General features: G+C 50.2%; 1 protein-coding gene across 5 annotated transcripts in view; it reads left to right on the top strand.

Moving 5' to 3' along the window:
- PCM1 (pericentriolar material 1) overlaps positions 1 to 20382 on the top strand; it is a 1275228-nt gene that overhangs the window by 719110 nt on the left and 535736 nt on the right. For all 5 annotated transcript variants that reach the window (XM_085641994.1, XM_085641996.1, XM_085641995.1 and 2 more), the window contains exon 24: positions 672 to 833. In XM_085641994.1, the coding sequence (XP_085498120.1) occupies positions 672 to 833 (162 nt within the window). The remainder of the gene's footprint in view (positions 1 to 671; positions 834 to 20382) is intronic.

Genomic DNA, 20382 nt, shown 5'->3' with positions numbered 1-20382 from the left:
TAGTCAAAGCATACAGATTGACTTACTTGTCACAGAACTTGGGAAAGCTAATCCATTTCACCACTGTGCTTGAATATAAAGTTTAAATTTTCAGTATAGAACTCCCGCATAATCAAATGTCGCATCTGTAGAATACCTTTTGTGCTTTACTGAATATTTCTTGTTTATTTTGGATTGCGGGTACGACTAAAGTCTTCATTTTAATTTTTTTGTAAGACAAGCTCTGGACTGGACCACTTATTCAGCGTGTTTGACTGCTTGAGTTCTGATCATCCTCCACCACTACCTCCATGAGAGGCCTTCAACTGTTTTCCCATGCTACCCTGAAAGTCCACTGCAGAAGGAGGGATACATGGCCAATTCAGCAGAACCTTAGTAGCACAAACTATAGGATACCAGAGGAAAGCAACTTCACCCACCACAGAGGAAGCCCAGTAACCTCTGCTTGTCCTTCAGTCCTCCCCAACGGGTCCTGATAGTGTCATCATTATCCCAGTGACCACAATTGCTGATGTTGTAGTCTTCGTAGGGAATTTCAGTTTTGAAGAAAGTGCAGAGAAGTTTGTATCATTCAAACATGTTAGAAACCAAGTAACTTTAATTTTGTTAAACTGATGACCTTTTATTACATAATAGTCTTAAAAATAATGCACATATTTTTTTTTCCTAAGGGCTTGAAAGTGGTGCAAGCATTTGCAGCTCGTGTGATCCCATTCAGTTCAAAAACCTGAATGCCCAAACAGAAGAAAACACTGAAAATAAGGCATTAGGGAGAGATAATCCTGATGAATTGGAAACCGTAAAAATCAGAAGATCCAACGAAATATCTTCAGGTATTTACTCAGTAAATGAAGAGTTATATTTTTGTCTAATGCATGTGCTCACTGGTTTTTATGTTGGTGCACACTAGATCGTGAAATTAACTAATAAAACTCAGCCCTGAATTTGTATGTGACTGACCTCTTTATCCACGTTGCTGCTGTTGCACAGATGTGTCAGCAGTAAAGTTTCTGATGGCTACTTTTAACTGCTAATTCTTCACCTTTAGAATATTCCCAGAAAAAAAATTGTAATCGGAAGCTTTAAACAAAATTTCTCTAGCGTGTCAGTAAATGGCGTCATGCGGCTCCTCGTTAACTTTATTCCTCACTATGTGACGAATGGAGTCACATAAGTGCTACCCCTGCACACAGAGTTCTGATGGATACTTCTAACTGCAGATTCTTCACCTTGTCAGTATTCCCCATGTGTCAGTCTGGATGTGGAAAAACTCTAAAGCAATACTCCTGCGCGTTGCTAAGTGGCAATGTGCGTCTGCATGCTCACTTTGTTCCGTTGCAGAAATGGTGAACAGAGCTGCATAGCAATTGCCACCTGTGCACGCTGACATCAGTTCCTTTCTTTCTCCACCTTCCGATGCAGATCTGGAACTCTATATCCTTCATCTCTGACTAGGTTTTTTCTGCATTTTCCACTAAAAGATTTTCTACTGTACAAAGGAAATGCCCCCTCCTACAATGACAGGGTTTAAACCTTGTAGCAACAGTCACAAACAAAAGTCTGTGCAGATCTCTACGAGGTGTGCACTGGTGTCTGGCCTCGACTTCAAGAGCTGCCATTCATCTGCCCAGAAGACCTCGAAGGACATACTGGATTCTGAAGCTCTCCGTCACAGACAAGCCAAGACTATGTACCGTTCCTGGTTGAAGTAGAGAGTAAATCCTGTCCCTGAAGTAGCTTGCTCAGCAGATATTTACTGCTGTTGAAGACTTCGGATAAGTAAAAAATAAAAAGCATTCGTTTTTTTAAACATTTAACAGGTAGGTAAATCCTCAGGCCATTCCACAACAACAATCATTTGTCCTGTTAAATAGAAGCCATTACAAAGGAGTGTGTGATAAGAACTAATTAATTTGGCTGGTGTGGCCAGCAATTCGCAGGTGAATCCGGGCACTAAAGGGTTACAAGCTCTGCAGAGTAATGGAATCACAGAGGAGTCAATGCCCTATTACGTTGGTGCATGCAGATGTGCTTGTGAATGCCCGCTTGTCTTTTGTCTAACAAAGGAATTCAAACTGGATCTTCCATTCATGAAAAAGAAAGACATCATTTATTTTTTCCATATTTTTTGACAATCATGAAAATGAAAGACCATAATAGACAAGGAGGTTACTCTATGTAAGAGCACATGATATGACGGTTGTCTCCCACAGAAAATGGGGTGTTTTATATTTTCTCAATACGCAAGAGGGTATATGAAGACTCTTGTGAGGAAATGGGGTGTATTATATGGTGTGGTTGTGCCACCTCACCGTGTAATACTTAACAATCCCTTTACGACCCTTAGGTTTGTTTGTGAAACCTTCATCTCAAACCTTGGTAGCTGTGGCTCTGAGAAGCAAGGCTTACACAAAGGACCAATTGTAAAGTATTTAAACCAGAACAATTGAAGAAGAAATTGACTTGACACCAAAGAAATCTGAAACTAATTTATAAAAATAGACTGTATTTAGATGTATTTTTAGACCCCCTCAACTGAAAAAGATCCACTGAAGAGTTGTGGTGGTATAGAATTTACAAAGTATTGTAATTCAAAGCATTTCACTCCACCAGAAACAAGCTTTGGCGAATTAACTTGACATTCAAACTTTTTCACTAAAATGTTCGGGCTAGGTGTGATGCGGTCAATTAGTCACTTTAGGTGACTAACTCCAGTGGGGATCTAGTCAGGGGGACCAGCAAGAACTCTCAGGAACAGTCACCTCGGCAGGTGAAGCAGTCTTCAGTCAGTTCCACCTACTTTTATCCTTTGCTGGGCTTTCCTGTGGAAGTGGTCCTGATACACGAGATGAAGGATGCTGAAGATGCTCAGAGGATGCTGTGGATGCGATGCGGGCGACCGAGGTCTCGTTTCGACTACTCCTCTGTTTACACGAAGGAGGTGAGGTGGTCCTGGTCACAGCATCTGAAAGAGACAATTAGTTATAGATTTATTACCTGTAGAATTACCTCCTGGCGTCAGACTGCATCCAGAGAATTTTTTCGTCAGCAGTGCCCTGGTCGTTCGGCTCCATGTTAGTCGTGGTCGCCGGGATGACTTTGCGGTAGCTACTTAGATGCGGCCCTCCCACGCTGACGTCAGTTCTCTCTTTTTCAGTGCCAGCCAGCACAGATACGGAGAGAGCAGCACCTCAGTCACTTTTTCACTTACTTTTTTGCGACTTTTGTCGACACCGTTTTTTGGGTCTATCGACTCCTGGTGCACGTAGGGATGTCCAGTCGTCCTGGGCCCGGCTTCAAGGCTTGCTACATCTGTCGCAAGCTGATGTCTGTTATGGACCCGCACCGGATGGGTCAGTGGTGTCTGGAGCACCACCATGGTCCCAAGTCGTGCTCTGACTGCCGGGCCATGAATCCTAAGTCTTTGCGGGAGCGGTACCGAAAGCTTCTCCAGGCCTGGTAGTCAGTGCCGTTCGAGGTCCCGGTCGCCTGGGAGTTCGAGGGACCGGTCCCGGAGTCATGACCACTCGTCATCCAAATCTTCGCACTCCTCAGGTAAGTCGGAGCACAAGAAGTCGAAGAAGCATCGTCACTCTTCGACTTCTGCCCATCCGTCGGCTGACGTGACGAGGGATGCGGATGGTGCATGTCCCGCGGCTCCGCGTGTGGAGCCTGAAGGTCGACTCAGAGTTTCCCCCCTTTTCCAGGAGCCGGAGCGACCCCTGCCCAGCTTCGGAGTTTCTATGAAGCGATGCATGTCATCTTTGGGCAGCCCGAATCTGCCAACACGCCTTCGGGCCCCGCGGACTCAGCTGGGGTCCCTGAGCCTTCGATGCCGGCTCCGGCCTGGCACCACAGGGTCCCCTTGGATCCGGATTGGCGCCGATCGACCTTGTAACATCTCCCCCGGCGCCGATTCCACCGGCACCACATCTGCTTCCGACGCCGGTTGGGTCCCCAGCCGGCGTCAACCCCGGCCTCCACCCCGGCCTCCACCTTGACTTGGACACGGAGCCAGACCGACGTCATCCGGTGCCGAGCTGTACTTTTGTACCTCTGTTCTCCCTGGTGTTTCCTACAGGCCAGATTAGCAACCAGAGGAGGGTGAGGAGGACTGGGAGGGGTCTGTAAACACTTTGGCATTAAGATGTGGACTGGACACCGCCGACTCGCTAGGCAGGACAATTTCAACGTTGGGAGCCCTTCAATGCCTGGCTGAGGTCGACTGTTTTTTCCAGGGATGTCCAAGCTACCTTTCTGGACATGACTTTTGATGGCCGTCGCTTGTTCAGCGACAAACTAGTCAACGCGATGGAGCGCTTCAAGGACTCCCGGGCTGCGGCCAAGTTCTTGGGACTCTCCACCCACCCTGCACAGTCAGCTTTTTGCCCCTTTCGTGGCTACGTTAGGGGTGTTCCGCACATTCCATCCAGGGCCACAGGCTGGCGCAAGCTGTCCAGCCCCTGTCTGGCCAGGGACGTGGGACCCACCGTCGTGGGTCTGGGGTCAGTGAGCAGGCCAGCCCACCAGCGCCCCTTCTACAGCAGCCTCCAAACCCTCTGACCTTTTATGGCCACCAATCGCCAGTGCGGGACAGGATTCGCCATCACCTCCCCCCACTGGCGCACCATCACGTCGGACAGTTGGGTTTTGCAGATAGTCCGTAGGGGCTACACCCTCCCCTTCAAGACTACCCCTCTATCCATGCCACCTCAATACCATCGCATTTCGAAGGATCATTTGGCCCTTCTCCAACAGGAAGTTACGGCTTTCTTGGCCAAGGGGGCTATCGATCGGGTTCCTGCTCCAGAAGTAGGTCGCTATTCCCACTACTTTCTAGTGCCCAAGAAGGACAAGGGCCTCCGCCCCATCTTGGATCTTGGGAACGTCAACCGCTTCTTTTCAAAGGAGAAGTTCAAAATGTTGACACTAGCTCAGGTCCTGTCTGCCCTCGACCCTGGAGACTGGATGGTAGCGTTGAACTTGTAGGGTGCTTACTTTTACATCCCCGTCCTGCTGGCCCACCAGCATTACCTGCAGTTCATGGTACGCCACAAGCACCTTCAGCTTACCGTGCTCCCGTTAGGCCTTACCAGCGCCCCTCGGGTGTTCACGAAAGTGATGCCGGTGGTCGCAGCTCATCTACGCAGATCAGGGGTTCCTATCTTCCCCTATCTCGACGACTGGCTGTTGAAGGCAGACTCGCCCCTAGTAGTCGTCTCCCACCTCCAGACTACGGCAGACTTTCTGCATCCGCTGGGGTTCACTATCAACGTCCGAAGCCACAGATGACTCCCTCTCATAAGCTCCTTTTCATCGGAGCTATTCTGGACACTACGCAGTTTCGTGCTTATCCTCCTCCGAAGCAGCGAGTCCGGGATATTCAAGCTATGATTCTGATCTTTCAGCCTCTATCCCCGGTTTCGGTCAGAATGAACCTGAGGCTGCTGTGCCTCATGGCCTCCTGCATCCTGCTGGTAGATCATGCCTGGTGGCATATGCGGGCTCTGCAGTGGGACCTGAAGTTCCAGGGCACAACATCAGGGGAATCTCTCCGATTACGTTCAGACCTCGGAGGGCACTGCCAACAGTTGTATTGGTGGCTAACGAACCAGGATTGGGTCAACAGCAGATTCCTCTCCCTTTCCCAACCGAAGTTACAGTGGTGATGGATGCATCTTTTCTGTGGTGGAGCGGCCACATGGGAGAAGCAGAGATCAGAGGCCCCTGTTCTCCAGCAGAGTCCAGGCTCCACATCAACCATCTGGAGCTCCAGGCGATCTGTCTTGAGCTAAAAGCATTCCTTCCCTATGTCCGGGGAAGAGTAGTGCAGGTATAGTGCGGTACGGCAACAAACAGGGTGGGGTGGGGTCATGGATCCTATGTCAAGAGGCTCCCAATCTCTGGACATGGCTGGAACATCAGGGCATATCCCTAGGGGTTCAACACCAGGCAGGTTCACTGAATGCCAGGGTGGACAAATTCAGGTGCATGATGGATCACGAATGGTGTCTTAACTCGGAGGTGGTGCAAGGTCTCTTTCTGCAGTGGGGAGAGCCTTGGTTAGATATATTCTCCACCGAAAAGAATGCGCAATGTCAGCAATTCTGCACGTTGGAATTTCCAAGGCGGCACTCGCTAGGCAACGCTTTTCGTTTTGAGTGGAGTTGCGGTCTTCTGCACACCTTTCCGCCTATACCACTTCTGCCAGGAGTGCTGAAGAAGATCAAGCGCGACTGGGCCCAAATCATTCTTGTGGCTCCGGATTGGGCACGCAGAGTCTGGTATCCCGAGCTGTTACACATGGCCATCGATCCTCTGATCAGACTGCCTCTTCGGGAGGATCTTCTGGCGCAGCAGCAGTGGACGGTCCTTCACCCGAACCTGTCCAGGCTTTGCCTCCTTGCATGGAGATTGAGCAGCAAAAGTTGGCAGCCTTCAACCTTCCTCCCGAAGTCTGTGATGCTATCTTGGCAGCCAGGCTTCCCTCCACTAAGACTGTAAATACCTGCAGATGGAACAAATTGGTGGCATGGTGCGCAGCAAAGGCTGTGGATCCCCTTTCTGCCCCTATTTCTGAGGTTCTCTTGTTCCTCCTTTCTTTGGCCCAGAAGGGCAATGCTCTGGGCACTCTTAAGGGCTATCTCTCAGCCATTTCAGCCTTGCTTAGGCTTCCCGATCAGCCTTCTCTTTTCAGGTCCCCCTGTGTAAATCGCTATCTTACAGGCATTGCTCATCTTTTTCCTCCCGCTCCCGTCGTAATGCCTCAGTGGAACTTGAATTTGGCTCTTATCTTTTTTTATTGTTTTATTCAGACATGTCAATATTACAAACGTTTAGACAGCATGTTCACTTCAAGTATACATCTTCATAAAAAACAGTTGCCGGCTAATACAGACAGGGCTAAGTTACATCACTTAGAGTAATTATATCTCCAATGACTTGCACGTTAAATTTGACCTGGAAAAGTAATAATTACAGTGCTTTCTGGTATACACATATAACAGTGACCTTTGTCAGGTAATGCATCTATTTGAAGCAATCAAATAACGGTATATTTGGCACATGGGTTCGGCAGAATGGGGGTGTGCGGTACCTCTGGGATGTGCATTTGAATGGGGGTGTGAGGTGGGACGACCTGTGTAATTATTTGAATGATTATATATCTGTGGCTGATGCAGAGGCGTCTGGTGTATCCAAGTCTTTCTCCCGGAACCAAGCCACGAACGGCTCCCAAATATCTTTCTGGCAGGATACCATGGGCATTAGATCCCAGAATGCAGCCAGTTGCTCCTGACCATAGGAAACGTCTCGGACCCAGGTATTAATTTTGGGGAACCTTGGGGCACCCCAGTGTATGGCCAGTCTTCGCTTAGCCGATAATAGCATCATAGCCGCTAGTCGGCGTTTCCAGGGGTAATGTCCTCCACGTATCCCAAAAGGGCCACCAGCGGTGAGCTACCCAGGGAGACCCACGTGTATAATTGCATACACCTCCTCCCAGAATTTGGCTATGGTTGGGCAGGACCATGCAACATGAAGAAAGGTGCCATCTTCTTGCTTGCACTTCCAACAGTTCGCATCTGGGCGTAATCCTATTCTGCGTAGCTGCAGGGGGGTGCAATACATCCTATGTAGAAATTTGAAATGAAGTCTCAGTTTATAGTTGGGGGATAGATAACCATGCTGAGAACAGCAAAATGCCCATTGTTTATCCGTCTGTGATTCATTTAGATCCGCCCTCCACTGTGCCAGGGCCTTTGGAGCAGGACAGGGGGTATTAGACTGTTTGATTGTGTAATCTAGTGATCAGTTTTCGACGAGACTGGGTGATGAGCATGTGCTCTTGTGGCAACATTGTGGTGGGGCTGATGGAAAGGAAGGATGCAACGTCCTACAGCTAGCTCGGAGTTGATAATATAGGAGTAGCTCTAAATTGTGTTCGGGAGTACCCTCTGGTCCCTGTCGTGCTTCCAGGAATGCATCCTGTGGGTATAGGTCCCCCAGTATTTTTAGGCCAATGTTATAGGTGTGTGCAATGTTGCCTTTGTCTTGAAGAGGAGGGAAGAGTGGGAGATGTGCAAGTGGGGTGGAGGGTGCATATAGAGATGTTGTTGCAACGCGCTTCCTTAGGCCCTCCCAGGCCCAGCGGAATGTCTCAACTGTGTTCACTTCACCGGTCGTTCTGCGGTTTGGTTTGTATAATGCAACATGTAGACGGACGGGGTCCGCCCCATCTTTCTCAATTGTGACGTGCGGTTGAAATGGAATGGGATGAACCCAGAAATGGAGGTATTGGGCCTGTGCACACAGGGCATAAAGTTTGAAATCCAGAGCTCCCAGCCCTCCCTGTGAGAGCAGACGCGTCAGCAGTTCCCAAACCACCCGCGACTGCTTCCCGGCTCACACCAAGGTTATTACGATGGATAGAAGAGATCAGGGGGATGGAGATATTTGCAAATAGATTAAAAAATTTGGGGAGGACGGTCATTTCTATTATAGCTGTTCTGCCAGTCAAGGACAGAGGTAGTGCCGACCAAAATTTTGATTTGCATTCCAGCCAGACCAGGAGCCGGCCGAAGTTCATACGCCACATTTCTTGCGTGTCTCTGCTCAGCCACACACCTAAATATTTGTTCGAGGCATGTGGGCTGCTGAATTCATATCTGTGCATAGATCGCCGCCTAGTGTTGGGTCCGGATGATTGCACATTGTTGTCCTGGAAGAGTCTTCGAAGTATCCTGAGATGGGTGACTCCTCCCCTGGACCACAGTGCGCATGGGCATCCTCTCCATCCCCAGATTGTTTTTTTCCGCCATTGGGTTCGGATGCAACTATCTTAGCTCAACTTCGGAATACTTAGTTTTAGGCCAAAAGGCCTATAGTTTCGTCGGTACAGTTACAGTTCGGTGTCGACTACTAGTTCTAGTGCTCCACACCCTTTTCAAAATTTCGAATCGAATTGGTCCAAACTTCGACGCTCCATCGACGATGGAATCGAGAACTCCGTTCAAGAGGTGTCCGTTGTGCCACGCCAAGTACCCTCACATCGACGTCCACCCGGTCTGTAACAAATGTCTCTCGCCGGATCACGACGAATCAAAATGCATGGCCTGCGCGCGGTTCCGATCCAAGAAAACTCTACGGAACCGACGGGCAGCGAGGCTCGAGGCACAGCAGGCAGCGCCCGCACCCACCAACATATTCAGCACCGAGGACGAGGACGCCGAGAGCGTGGAAGAAATACTATCTAGCCCCGCTTCGGAGCATGGTTCCCGATCGGACGACGATGACGAAGAGCTCTTTCGACGTGAAGAAGCCGTCGACGAGGTAGGGGACATCGACGAAGCCTATGGGGCTGAAGAAGACAGCTCTCCCGAGGAGTTAGGCCAATCCGTCGAAACGGAGGCCGAAATTAGTCGTCAGGCTCCGGTCGAGGGATCGCCTTCGGGCCTTACCCAAGACCTAATCCATGGTTCCTCGGCCCCGCCTTCCGGCCCGGCACTGAACACTACGCAAGAGCCAATACTACCCAAGACGACCGGGTTGTTAAACCCAAAAACATCCATCGCTCCAGTCCCTTCAAAATCGAAAGCGAAACTGGTGGTGGTCGGATCAAGGGCGTCGAAACAGTCCGCTGCCCCGGCACCGACGCCGAAAAAAGTCGTCGGCTCCGAACGCGTACAGAAAGACTTTGGCGCCGAGCTCACCGCAGCAGACGCGGTCGACGCTCAGAAAAGGCGCGCCCTCTTCCACCACAAGGCACCGACACCTTCGGCGCCGACACCGAAGCCAGTCGCCTCCGCAGTCAAAATGGCCGCCTCGGCAACGTCGACGCCTAAAGCACCGATGCCAAAGAAGTCCTCGACTACGTCGACTATCGATGCATCCCTTCAAGCCAGTGACCCCCCTCCAACAAACAAGTCGGGGTCGGCCTCCACACCTACTACCAAGATGCCCAACAAACCACCATCTCAGTTTGCTGTGCAGCAGGTATCTGCATCTCTCCAACGTGTCCGGGACCAGGTAGCCCTCCACTCTACCTCGGGTCCCCACACTACCTCACCCGGTACAGTGCACTCGGAGCCCACCAACATCACCTTTGGGCTGCCACCGACATCGGCACCGAAACTCTTTCAAATTCGGACACGTGTCCTCCACACACAGTCCACCACCTCTGGCCTAACAGAACACGACCCTTCAGGGCCACAGTTTATCGACGCCGACACTGGCATGCTCATGCTCCACAAGCGCAAGATCACGCCAGTCCGGGAAGAGGTGCCATACAAAATTCCTCTTAAACGCAAGCTACCGGCAGAGCAGGAACCGGTGCTACAAGAACACTTCCATCCCCTCCAACTAGCTCCGCAGTCATTTTCTCCTACCCCTTCTGAATCGGACCCAATGCAGGAATATGGTGGGGACGATACCATCTACCCCGGGGACGCAGATCCCGATGACACACAGGATCCTGATCAGGCATGGGATGACCCCACAGACCCAAGTGTCACGCCACATGCTCAGGATGCGCAACTCTACAATATTAAAACTTATCCAGTATTAGGGTATCTTTCATAGATTCACATGCCTGAATCATTCCCCGTCGTCGGGAATGGGAGTCACCGGTAAATAACAAAGTAATGTCCAGAAGACATAAGACAGTCATAGGCCTCAGAGGCCTTAGCTTAGTAAGCTATCCACGTCCTTATGTAAAAAGGACCAAATTTTGGCCAGAGCCAATCAGCTAACACCACCCTCTAGAACCTTCCTGGTAGGAGCTCTAGTCTCTCAGATTTTCTACCGCACGTCGTGCTAAGGGAGTCTCCACTGAGCTCTGCTCATTTCTTTGGATTTGACAGCATTTCTCTCAACATTCTGGATTTTCAGCATGGCTGATACACCTAAGAAGGGTTTATTCAGGCCCTGCGCCTCTTGTGGAAAAAAGAGGCTACATATCGACGACCAACACAAGGACTGCTTGTATTGTCTCTATCCCAGTCACAGTTCTAAGGACTGCAAGGTATGTCGGACTTTCTCATCTAAGACCTTGAAAGACCGAGAGGGGCGCCTTTTAATCTGGCTGCAAAGGCTAAAGGACAAGGAGGATGTGGCCTCTGAGGAGAGTGAGAGTTCTTCAGTTGCGTCTCACTCCTCATCTAAAAGACCAAGGGTGGCATCGCCGGGCCCTTCGTCGCAGCCACCTCAAAAGAAGACGCAGAAAAAGTCTTCAGAGGTCCAGGATTCGCCTGTTCCAGGGAGCTCGTCTCCTAAGGTGATGCCCCACACCTTCAAAAAGCCTATTGCCACCTCGTCGACGACAACAATGTCGACAGTAGCGTCGACGAGAAAATCTCCTTCGACAGCGATTTCAGTTACATCGTCGACGACGACTCTATCGACGATGACATCCCATTCCATGTCTTCGACGACGACAACTCCATCGTCGACGGCAGGCAAGTCAATCCCGTCGACGTTAGCCATAAAAAAGGCGTCGTCGAGTAAGCTGTCGACGGGAGCGTCGACGACGACGACACCGTCGACGAGAGCTTCATCATCGTCGACGACAACATCGTCGACGAAGACACCGTCGACGACGAAGACACCGTCGACGACGAAGACACCGTCGACGAGAATATCACCGACGACGCCGTCGTCGACGTCATCGTCGACGTCATCGTCGACGAGGAGACCGTCTTCATCATCCTCGTCGTTGACGACGACCCCGACGACGATCCCGTCGACGGCATTGATACCTGTAACGTCGGTTACAGCTATACCATCGAGCCCCTTGAGGAGTATGGACACGGACGACCAGAGTACATTTGTGCATGTACAAATAACCAAGCGTGCATTGACTCCGGCCCTCACTTCGCCCAGTAAGGTCTCAACCTTGCCTCCCACTCGCCTCTTTGAAGAGGAGGATTCGGACGACGCTAGTCTCTTTCCTGCGGCGACTAGTCCATCACAACTCCATGTGAAGTACCAGGATGTCTCGGATTACGAAGACAATCCCCAGGATTATGAGGAGGTTCCTCATCGAGAATACATGCCGCCTCCACCTTCCATGGTGTGTCTACCGGCAACCTTGGTCACAGACCTTCAGCTCTTAATAACGGACTATAAGCAGCGTTTTCCGACTCCGGCACCTCCACCGATGCCTGCGGGGCCTTCCAAGGAGGAGGCTACACGGCCACGACCGCCTCCACTGCGTTTGGAGAGGACGGCACCTCCGCCTCGGCCCGCCACGGACGACGAGGAGGAGGAGGAGGAGGAGGAACCTGAGGAAGGAGAACTCCAGGACGTTCAATCCCAACAAGATGAATGGGACGATTACATCCTTCCGGCTCCTGTTTCGCCTGTCCCTACCACAGCCGACTCACCGCCCGACGACATCGGCGGTTTCCACAACATCATTGAAAGGGCGGCCCAGCGCTTCCAAATCCCGATGCCTTCGCATCAACAGGACTGTTTCTTATATGACTTTAAGGAACCCTTCAAGAAGACCGTCCGGGCAATTCCGATAATAGATTATATTTGGGACCAGGGCATAAAGATAATGCAGAACCCTTCATCAATGCCACCGGTTCTACCACGCCTGGACAAGAAGTATAAAGCTCCGGACACTGCTCCGGTTTGTCTTACAGGCCATCCAAAGCCGGACTCGGTTATCACTCAGGCTGCGCAGAGGAGGTCAAACAACCCAGCTGCGCTGTTGACAGCTCCGCCGGATAAAGAAGGGCGACGTATGGATAACATAGGGAAACGTTTCTCCTCTATGTCAGCCTTGACAGTGCGTGCCTCCAACGCTACTGCACTATTGGGACGGTACAACCGACAAATGTGGGCGGACATTGCCCCATATCTAGCGGATTTGCCCTCTGACTTAAAAGAAGAGGCAAAGAAGATTCTGTTGGAGGGTGAGCGATCTGCCACGGAACTGATAGACTGTGCAATGGATATTGCTTCCACAGGCTTTAGACAGCTGGCTGGTGCGGCTGCTCTCCGGCGCCAGGGTTGGCTCAAGGCAACTTCTTTCAGGCCGGAGGTCCAGACAAAAGTCCTGGACATGCCTTATGATGGCCAGTTTCTATTCGGTTCTCTTATTGACGAGGCATTGCAAGGTATCAAAAAAGATACAGACACTGCCAGAGCCCTGGGGTCTCTGCAATCTCGGAACCCTTCCTTTCGTGGGTCAAGAGGAAGAGGCCAGACTTCCTCCAGAGGAGACTTTCAACAGCGTTCCTCTTTCTCCTCTTCCCAGCAGTACCGTCCACAATCTCAGCAGCGACAACAGTCGTCTTACCACAAAACTTCCTTTCGTAACAGAGGAGGAAGACAAAAAGGTGCCGCGCGGCGGCAATGACTTCCAGATGCAGCCGGGCTCAAACTTGTCTCCACCCTACAAGATTGGCGGAAAAATCTCCCATTTTCTCAAAAATTGGCAAACGATAACTACGGACCGATGGGTCCTTCAATTAATACAATTCGGCCATTCCCTGGAATTCACACAAATTCCTCCTCAAACTCCTCCCCGCCAAAGGGCTCACAAAAACCTACGCCCATTACTCCAAGAAATAAAGATTATGCTTCTAAAGGGAGCTATAGAAAAAGTTCCCCTCAGCCAACGAGGGAGAGGGTTCTACTCCCATTTCTTTCTCATCCGAAAGAAAGAGAAGAAATGGAGACCCATATTGGACCTCAGAAATCTCAACAAATTTCTGAAAAAACAGTCGTTTCGAATGATTACCATACAGGAGGTTTTGCATTTACTCAACGCAAACGACTACATGGTGTCGGTGGACCTTCAAGACGCCTATTTTCATGTCCCAATACACCGCAACCACAAGAAGTTCCTGCGTTTCATGGTGGCGGGCAGGCATTACCAGTTTCGGGTTCTGCCATTTGGGCTCAAATCGGCGCCACGCATTTTCACCAAATGCCTAGCACCAGTGGCGGCGTACCTACGCCGGTTCCACCACCAAGTCTTCCCGTATTTAGACGACTGGCTTATCAAGTCCCCATCACAAGAAGGCGTGATAAGTTCTTCCAACGCTTGTCTGACACTCTTCGAGTCACTGGGGCTCACTCTCAACCACGACAAATCTGTCCTGCAACCATCCCAATGCATGCAATTTTTGGGAGCCACACTAGACACCATCCACAGGAAAGCATTCCCGTCACAGGAACGCCAGGACAAACTTCAATCTCTGGCACTCCAGGTAATGACAAGAAAGACACTCTCGGTGCGCCTCTTCAAATCCCTCCTCGGGATGATGTCTTCCTGCATTCTTTTAATCCCACATTGCCGCTTGCGGATGCGACCCCTACAAGAGGCTCTGTCGAACCAGTGGATCCAGTGTACAGGGTCTTTCGACGACGTCATCCAAGTAACCCCGGCGATCAAACAGGCTCTGCAATGGTGGGTTTGCCCCAAGAACCTTTCGCAAGGCTTGCCTTTCTTGCTTCCTGCTACTCCTCATATAATCACCACGGACGCTTCCTTAGAAGGCTGGGGAGCTTTCCTTCAGGAGCTACAGATAAGCGGAAAGTGGTCCCTTTCGGAAAAAATGCTTCATATCAACCTTTTAGAGCTCCGAGCAGTCTACCTAGCTCTAGTGGCTTTCCTCCCGAGGATAAAGAACTCAGTAGTGCTTGTCCGGACAGACAACACCACGACAATGCACTACCTGAACAAGCAGGGAGGGACTCGTTCACTGACACTTTCGCGCGAATCACAGAAAATCTGGAACTGGCTGCTCCGCCACAACATCTCTCTCCGAGCAGATTATGTTCCAGGCACCCACAATGTGTTGGCAGATTATCTAAGCAGGAGGCAGGCAGCGTGCCACGAGTGGGAGCTGGATCAGCAGGTCCTCAACAATATCTTCGCCCAATGGGGCACACCTCAGCTGGACCTATTCGCCACCCAACGCAACGCCAAATGCCAATACTTTGCAAGCTGGCATCCCCAACCAGGATCCCTGGGGAATGCCTTTTCGATAGCATGGTGCAACGTCTTTGCATACGCCTTTCCGCCATTTCCCCTGATCCCCAGGGTACTACGGAAGATGAAGGCGGAGCCTTGCACTTTGATATTGGTAGCCCCAGCTTGGCCACGCCAACACTGGTTCTCGGAACTTCACCTCCTCTCCCAGGAACCTCCGATCAGGCTGAAAACGTTTCCATCTCTTCTGACGCTCAGCGATCAGCAGATTCAACATCCGGATCTAGCCTCTCTCAGGTTATCAGCTTGGCTCCTGAGTTCAGAGAGTTTCGGGGCCTAGACATTCCTCCAGACTGCAGGCGAATTCTAGCTCGGGCTCGAGCAGATAGTACCAACAAGACCTATTCACTCAAGTGGAAAAGATTCTGTATCTGGTGTAAGACGAATAAGTTGCATCTTTTCTCTTCCACCCCAGGACAAGTCTTACCCTACCTTTTACATCTAGCAGAATCTGGTCTTGCTCATGCCTCCATTAAAGTTCACCTAGCTGCAATCTCACGTTTCAGAAGATCTTCTTCCGGCCCCTCTTTATGGTCTCATAGACTCATCAAACAATTCATGAAAGGACTGTTTCGCACATTCCCTCCAGTAAAGCCTGTTCCACCGGCCTGGCGCCTTAACATAGTTCTAGCTCAACTAATGAAGCACCCGTTTGAGCCCATCCACAGAGCTGACCTTAAATTTGTTTCCTGGAAGGTGGCACTTCTACTAGCTCTTACCTCGGCAAGGCGAGTGGGAGAGCTCCAAGCATTCTCTATCCAGGACCCATTCCTGCAATTCAAAAAGGATAGAGTCCTTCTCCGCACAAATCCAGCTTTCATCCCCAAGGTTCCATCTCACTTCCACCTCAACGAACCTATTGTTTTACAATCATTCTTCCCAAATCCACAAACAGTGGCGGAACGAACTCTACATTCACTAGACATTCAACGTTGCTTGAAATTTTACATTGAGAGAACGAAATCTTTTCGAAAATCAAATCAGCTATTCATAGCCTACAGCAGACCTCGACGAGGGCTTCCGCTCACAAAACAGAGCATTTCCCGCTGGATTTCTTCGGCCATTTCTTTCTGTCACCAACAGGCAGGACGTCCGTTGAGAACAACGGTCCGTGCCCACTCCACAAGGGCCATGTCTACTTCCATGGCTCTTTTTGCTGGGGTGCCCATTGTGGACATTTGTAGAGCGGCCACATGGAAGACGCCGCATACCTTCACCAAGCATTACTGCCTGGATGCGGAGATCATGAAGGATGCGTCAGTGGGTCAAGCGGTACTACGTCATCTTTTTAAATAGAGGTGAGCCCTTTCTTTCATCCCACCATCCTCAGTTTATGCACATTTCGCACTATAATGTATGCTTTACTTATTCATTGCTTTACGGTAGCACTGTTGTTTATCTCGGATAGATGTGGTTATCTAATACCTGTATGTTATCCATATCTTTCTTTCGAAATGTGCTTTATTCACTGCTTGCTACTCTGATTCAGGCATGTGAATCTATGAAAGATACCCTAATACTGGATAAGGAACGCGTTACTTACCTGTAACTGCGGTTATCCAGTATTGGTATCTTTCATAGATTCACATGCAACCCACCCGCCTCCCCTGGAAGGGCTCTCTCGGATCTCTCAGTATACAGCTGCTTAGCACTGTGCTCACGAAAATCTGAGGGACTAGAGCTCCTACCAGGAAGGTTCTAGAGGGTGGTGTTAGCTGATTGGCTCTGGCCAAAATTTGGTCCTTTTTACATAAGGACGTGGATAGCTTACTAAGCTAAGGCCTCTGAGGCCTATGACTGTCTTATGTCTTCTGGACATTACTTTGTTATTTACCGGTGACTCCCATTCCCGACGACGGGGAATGATTCAGGCATGTGAATCTATGAAAGATACCAATACTGGATAACCGCAGTTACAGGTAAGTAACGCGTTCCTTCTCCTACAGAGGACACGGCCGCATTTAATGCCCTTATCGAACGGGCAGCTGCTCATCATGGGGTGCAACAGCACTCTGACGCCATTGAGGAGGACTTCCTGCTTGACACTTTCGCATCTTCGGAAAGAACTGTCAAGACCCTGCCCATGCTTAAAGGGGTTCTGAAGCCTACCAAAGACATTTTCAAGGACACCACAAGAGCCCGAGTGTTAAACCCCAGGATTGAAAAGAAATATAAGCCTGCACCTGGTGACCCTAAATACATTAGGGGTCAGTTGCCATTAGACTCTATGGTGGTTGCCAACGCTCGCAAAAGAGCCCACTCACAGACAACTGGTGATGCTCCTCCCCCAGACAAAGAGTCAAAGGTCCTTGAAACATCTGGCAAACGTGTGGCGGCGCAAGCAGCCAATATCCTGCGCATTGCCAATACACAAGCACTCCTGGCACGTTATGACAGGTCACATTATGACACCCTAGAGTCACTGCTCCAACACCTACCAGAGGAGTATAAAGAGTCAGCGGAGCTCCTCATTAGGGAAGGACAACTCCTCACTAATGCGTCCATAAAATGCGCCCTAGACGCAGCTGACACAGCGGCCAGGGCAATAACCACAAGTGTCATGTTACGACGCCATGCCTGGTTACGCATCTCAGGCTTCAAACCCGAGATCCAAAACAATATCCTCAACTTACCGGTTAACACAATTTTTATTTGGCCCAGACGTTGACACTACCCTAGAGAAAATAAAAAAAGACACAGACAGATACTGCCAAATCTATGGGGGCGCTACAAACCCAACAATTTCGTAGTGGCTCCTTTCGTCGCACTGGAAATAGGGGAACGTCAAGGGGCCAGGGGGTCACAACAACAGTATGCTAAAGGTAGCACACAAACCACCTACGACAAAAACAACAGGGGTGGATATCGTGGATCCAGCGCCAAGGGTAGGGGACGTGGATATGGCAACACCAGGTCCTCCCCAAAAAACAAACAGTGACGCCCTCTCCCAACCCCCCGACCACTTAACACCTGTCGGGGGACGACTCCGGCTGTTCCTGCCCGTATGGAAGAACATCACCACGGACAGGTGGGTCAGGGACATCATTCAACATGGGTACTGTCTGGAACTAACTTCCACTCCACCCAACATACCACCAAAGCACCGTCCTATGTCAGCCGAACACTTGGATTTACTCCAGCAAGAAGTGCTTGCTATGCTCGCAAAAGGGGCCATAGAAGTAGTGCCCATCGCTCAGCAGGGCACAGGAGTGTACTCTCTGTACTTCTTGATCCCAAAGAAGGACGGCTCGCTCAGACCTATCCTAGACCTGCGACCCCTAAACCTATATATACTATCGGAGCATTTCCATATGCTCACCCTCCAACAGGTTCTCCCACTACTCACTCAGGGGGATTTCCTAGTTACACTAGACCTGAAGGATGCATACTTCCACATACCAATACACCCTTCACACAGGAAATACCTCAGATTCACCATTCAAGGGAATCACTATCAGTTCAAAGTTCTCCCCTTCGGAGTAACAACAGCACCCAGGGTCTTTACCAAGTGCCTGGCGACAGTGGCCGCACATCTGCGGAGACAAAATATTCACGTCTTCCCTTATTTGGACGACTGGCTAGTTCAGGCCAAATCAGCACAACAATGTGCCGCCCACATGTCCCACACCATTCACCTTCTTCACGATCTGGGATTCTCACTAAATTACCCAAAGTCAAGTCTCCAACCTGCGCACGTACAACAGTACTTAGGCGCTACAATCAACACTCTGGCTGCCACAGCTCAGCCAGCTTTAGTGAGAATCAACAGCTTGCAACTGCTGATTTCAAAATTCAAACCTCAACACTCCCTTCCGGCGCGAGTGTTCATGCAGTTGATAGGCATGATGGCCTCCTGCATCTTCATAGTCCCACACGCGAGACTACATATGCGCCCGCTTCAGGAGTGCTTAGCACGTCAGTGGAATCAGGCTCAAGGACAGTTGAAAGACCTAGTGTTGGTGAGCGGTCGGGCATACAACTCTCTGCATTGGTGGAATCCACAAAACCTTTGCAAAGGCCGACCGTTTCAAGAGCCTGTTCCACAAATAATACTGACAGCGGACGCGTCTCTCCAGGGATGGGGAGCTCATGTACTCAATTACACAGTGCAGGGACTATGGACAACACAACAAAAGAAGATGCACATCAACCTTCTAGAACTGATGGCCATCTTCCTGGCAATGAAAGCATTCAAAGTACACCTATGCAACAAGGTCGTGTTGATCCGGACGGACAACATGACTGCAATGTACTACATACAGAAGCAGGGAGGAACACACTCTCCACAGTTGTCTCATCTGGCTCAGAGCATGTGGAAGTGGGCCATTCAGAGGAACATATTCCTCATGGCGGAACACCTCCCAGGCAAAGACAACCAGATGGCAGATCTGCTCAGCAGGCACAGCCACCAGATGCACGAGTGGGAGTTACACCCATCAGTACTCCAACCGTACTTCCAGCAGTGGGGTCATCCAGAGATAGACCTATTCGCCACAAGGGAAAACGCAAAATGCCAAAGCTTTGCCGCCAGGTTCCCACATCCACAGTCGCAGGGCAATGCGATATGGATGAACTGGTCCGGCAGATTTGCGTACGCTTTTCCCCCAGCACCATTGATACCGCTGGTGGCACGCAAACTGCGACAGCACTCACTGACACTCATCCTGGTTGCTCCAACATGGGCACGCCAGCCATGGTACACCACCTTTCTGGAACTTTCCGTGGTGCCGCATCAAAGGCTGCGGATCAAACCTGCGCTTTTGATGCAGAACCATGGAGAAATTCAACACCCAGATCCGCAACAGCTGAACCTGGCAATCTGGCTCCTGAAGTCCAGGAGTTTGGCTACCTAAACCTGCCACCTGACTGTATGGAAATCATTAAGGAAGCTAGGAGACCCACTACCAGAGCTTGCTATGCAGCCAAATGGAAGAGGTTTGTCATTTATTGCAACAATAATGACATTAACCCGCTAGACGCATCTATTCAGAACATAATCTGCTATCTATTACACCTATACCGATGCAATCTGCATACACCTCAATACGTGTCCATTTAACCGCAATAGCAGCCTATCTCCAAAACAGGCAGCACTTCTCTTTATTCAGAGTGCCTGCCATCAAAGCCTTCTTGGAAGGACTTAAACGGGTGATTCCCCCAAGGCACCCCCCAGCACCGGTGTGGAACCTCAACTTGGTCCTCACCAGACTAATGGGTCCACCCTTTGAACCTCTCCATTCTTGTGAGATTCAATTCCTTACCTGGAAAGTGGCTTTCCTGGTTGCCATCACTTCCTTAAGAAGAGTTAGTGAACTCCAGGCACTAACCATTCAAGAGCCATTTATACAAGTTCACGCAAACCGGGTCGTACTGCGTAC

This window comes from Triturus cristatus, chromosome 2_2 (assembly GCF_964204655.1).
Source record: "Triturus cristatus chromosome 2_2, aTriCri1.1, whole genome shotgun sequence".
Taxonomy (NCBI): Eukaryota; Metazoa; Chordata; class Amphibia; order Caudata; family Salamandridae; genus Triturus; species Triturus cristatus.
Note: the sequence above shows the minus strand (reverse complement) of the source record. Positions and strands in the feature narration are given on the sequence as shown.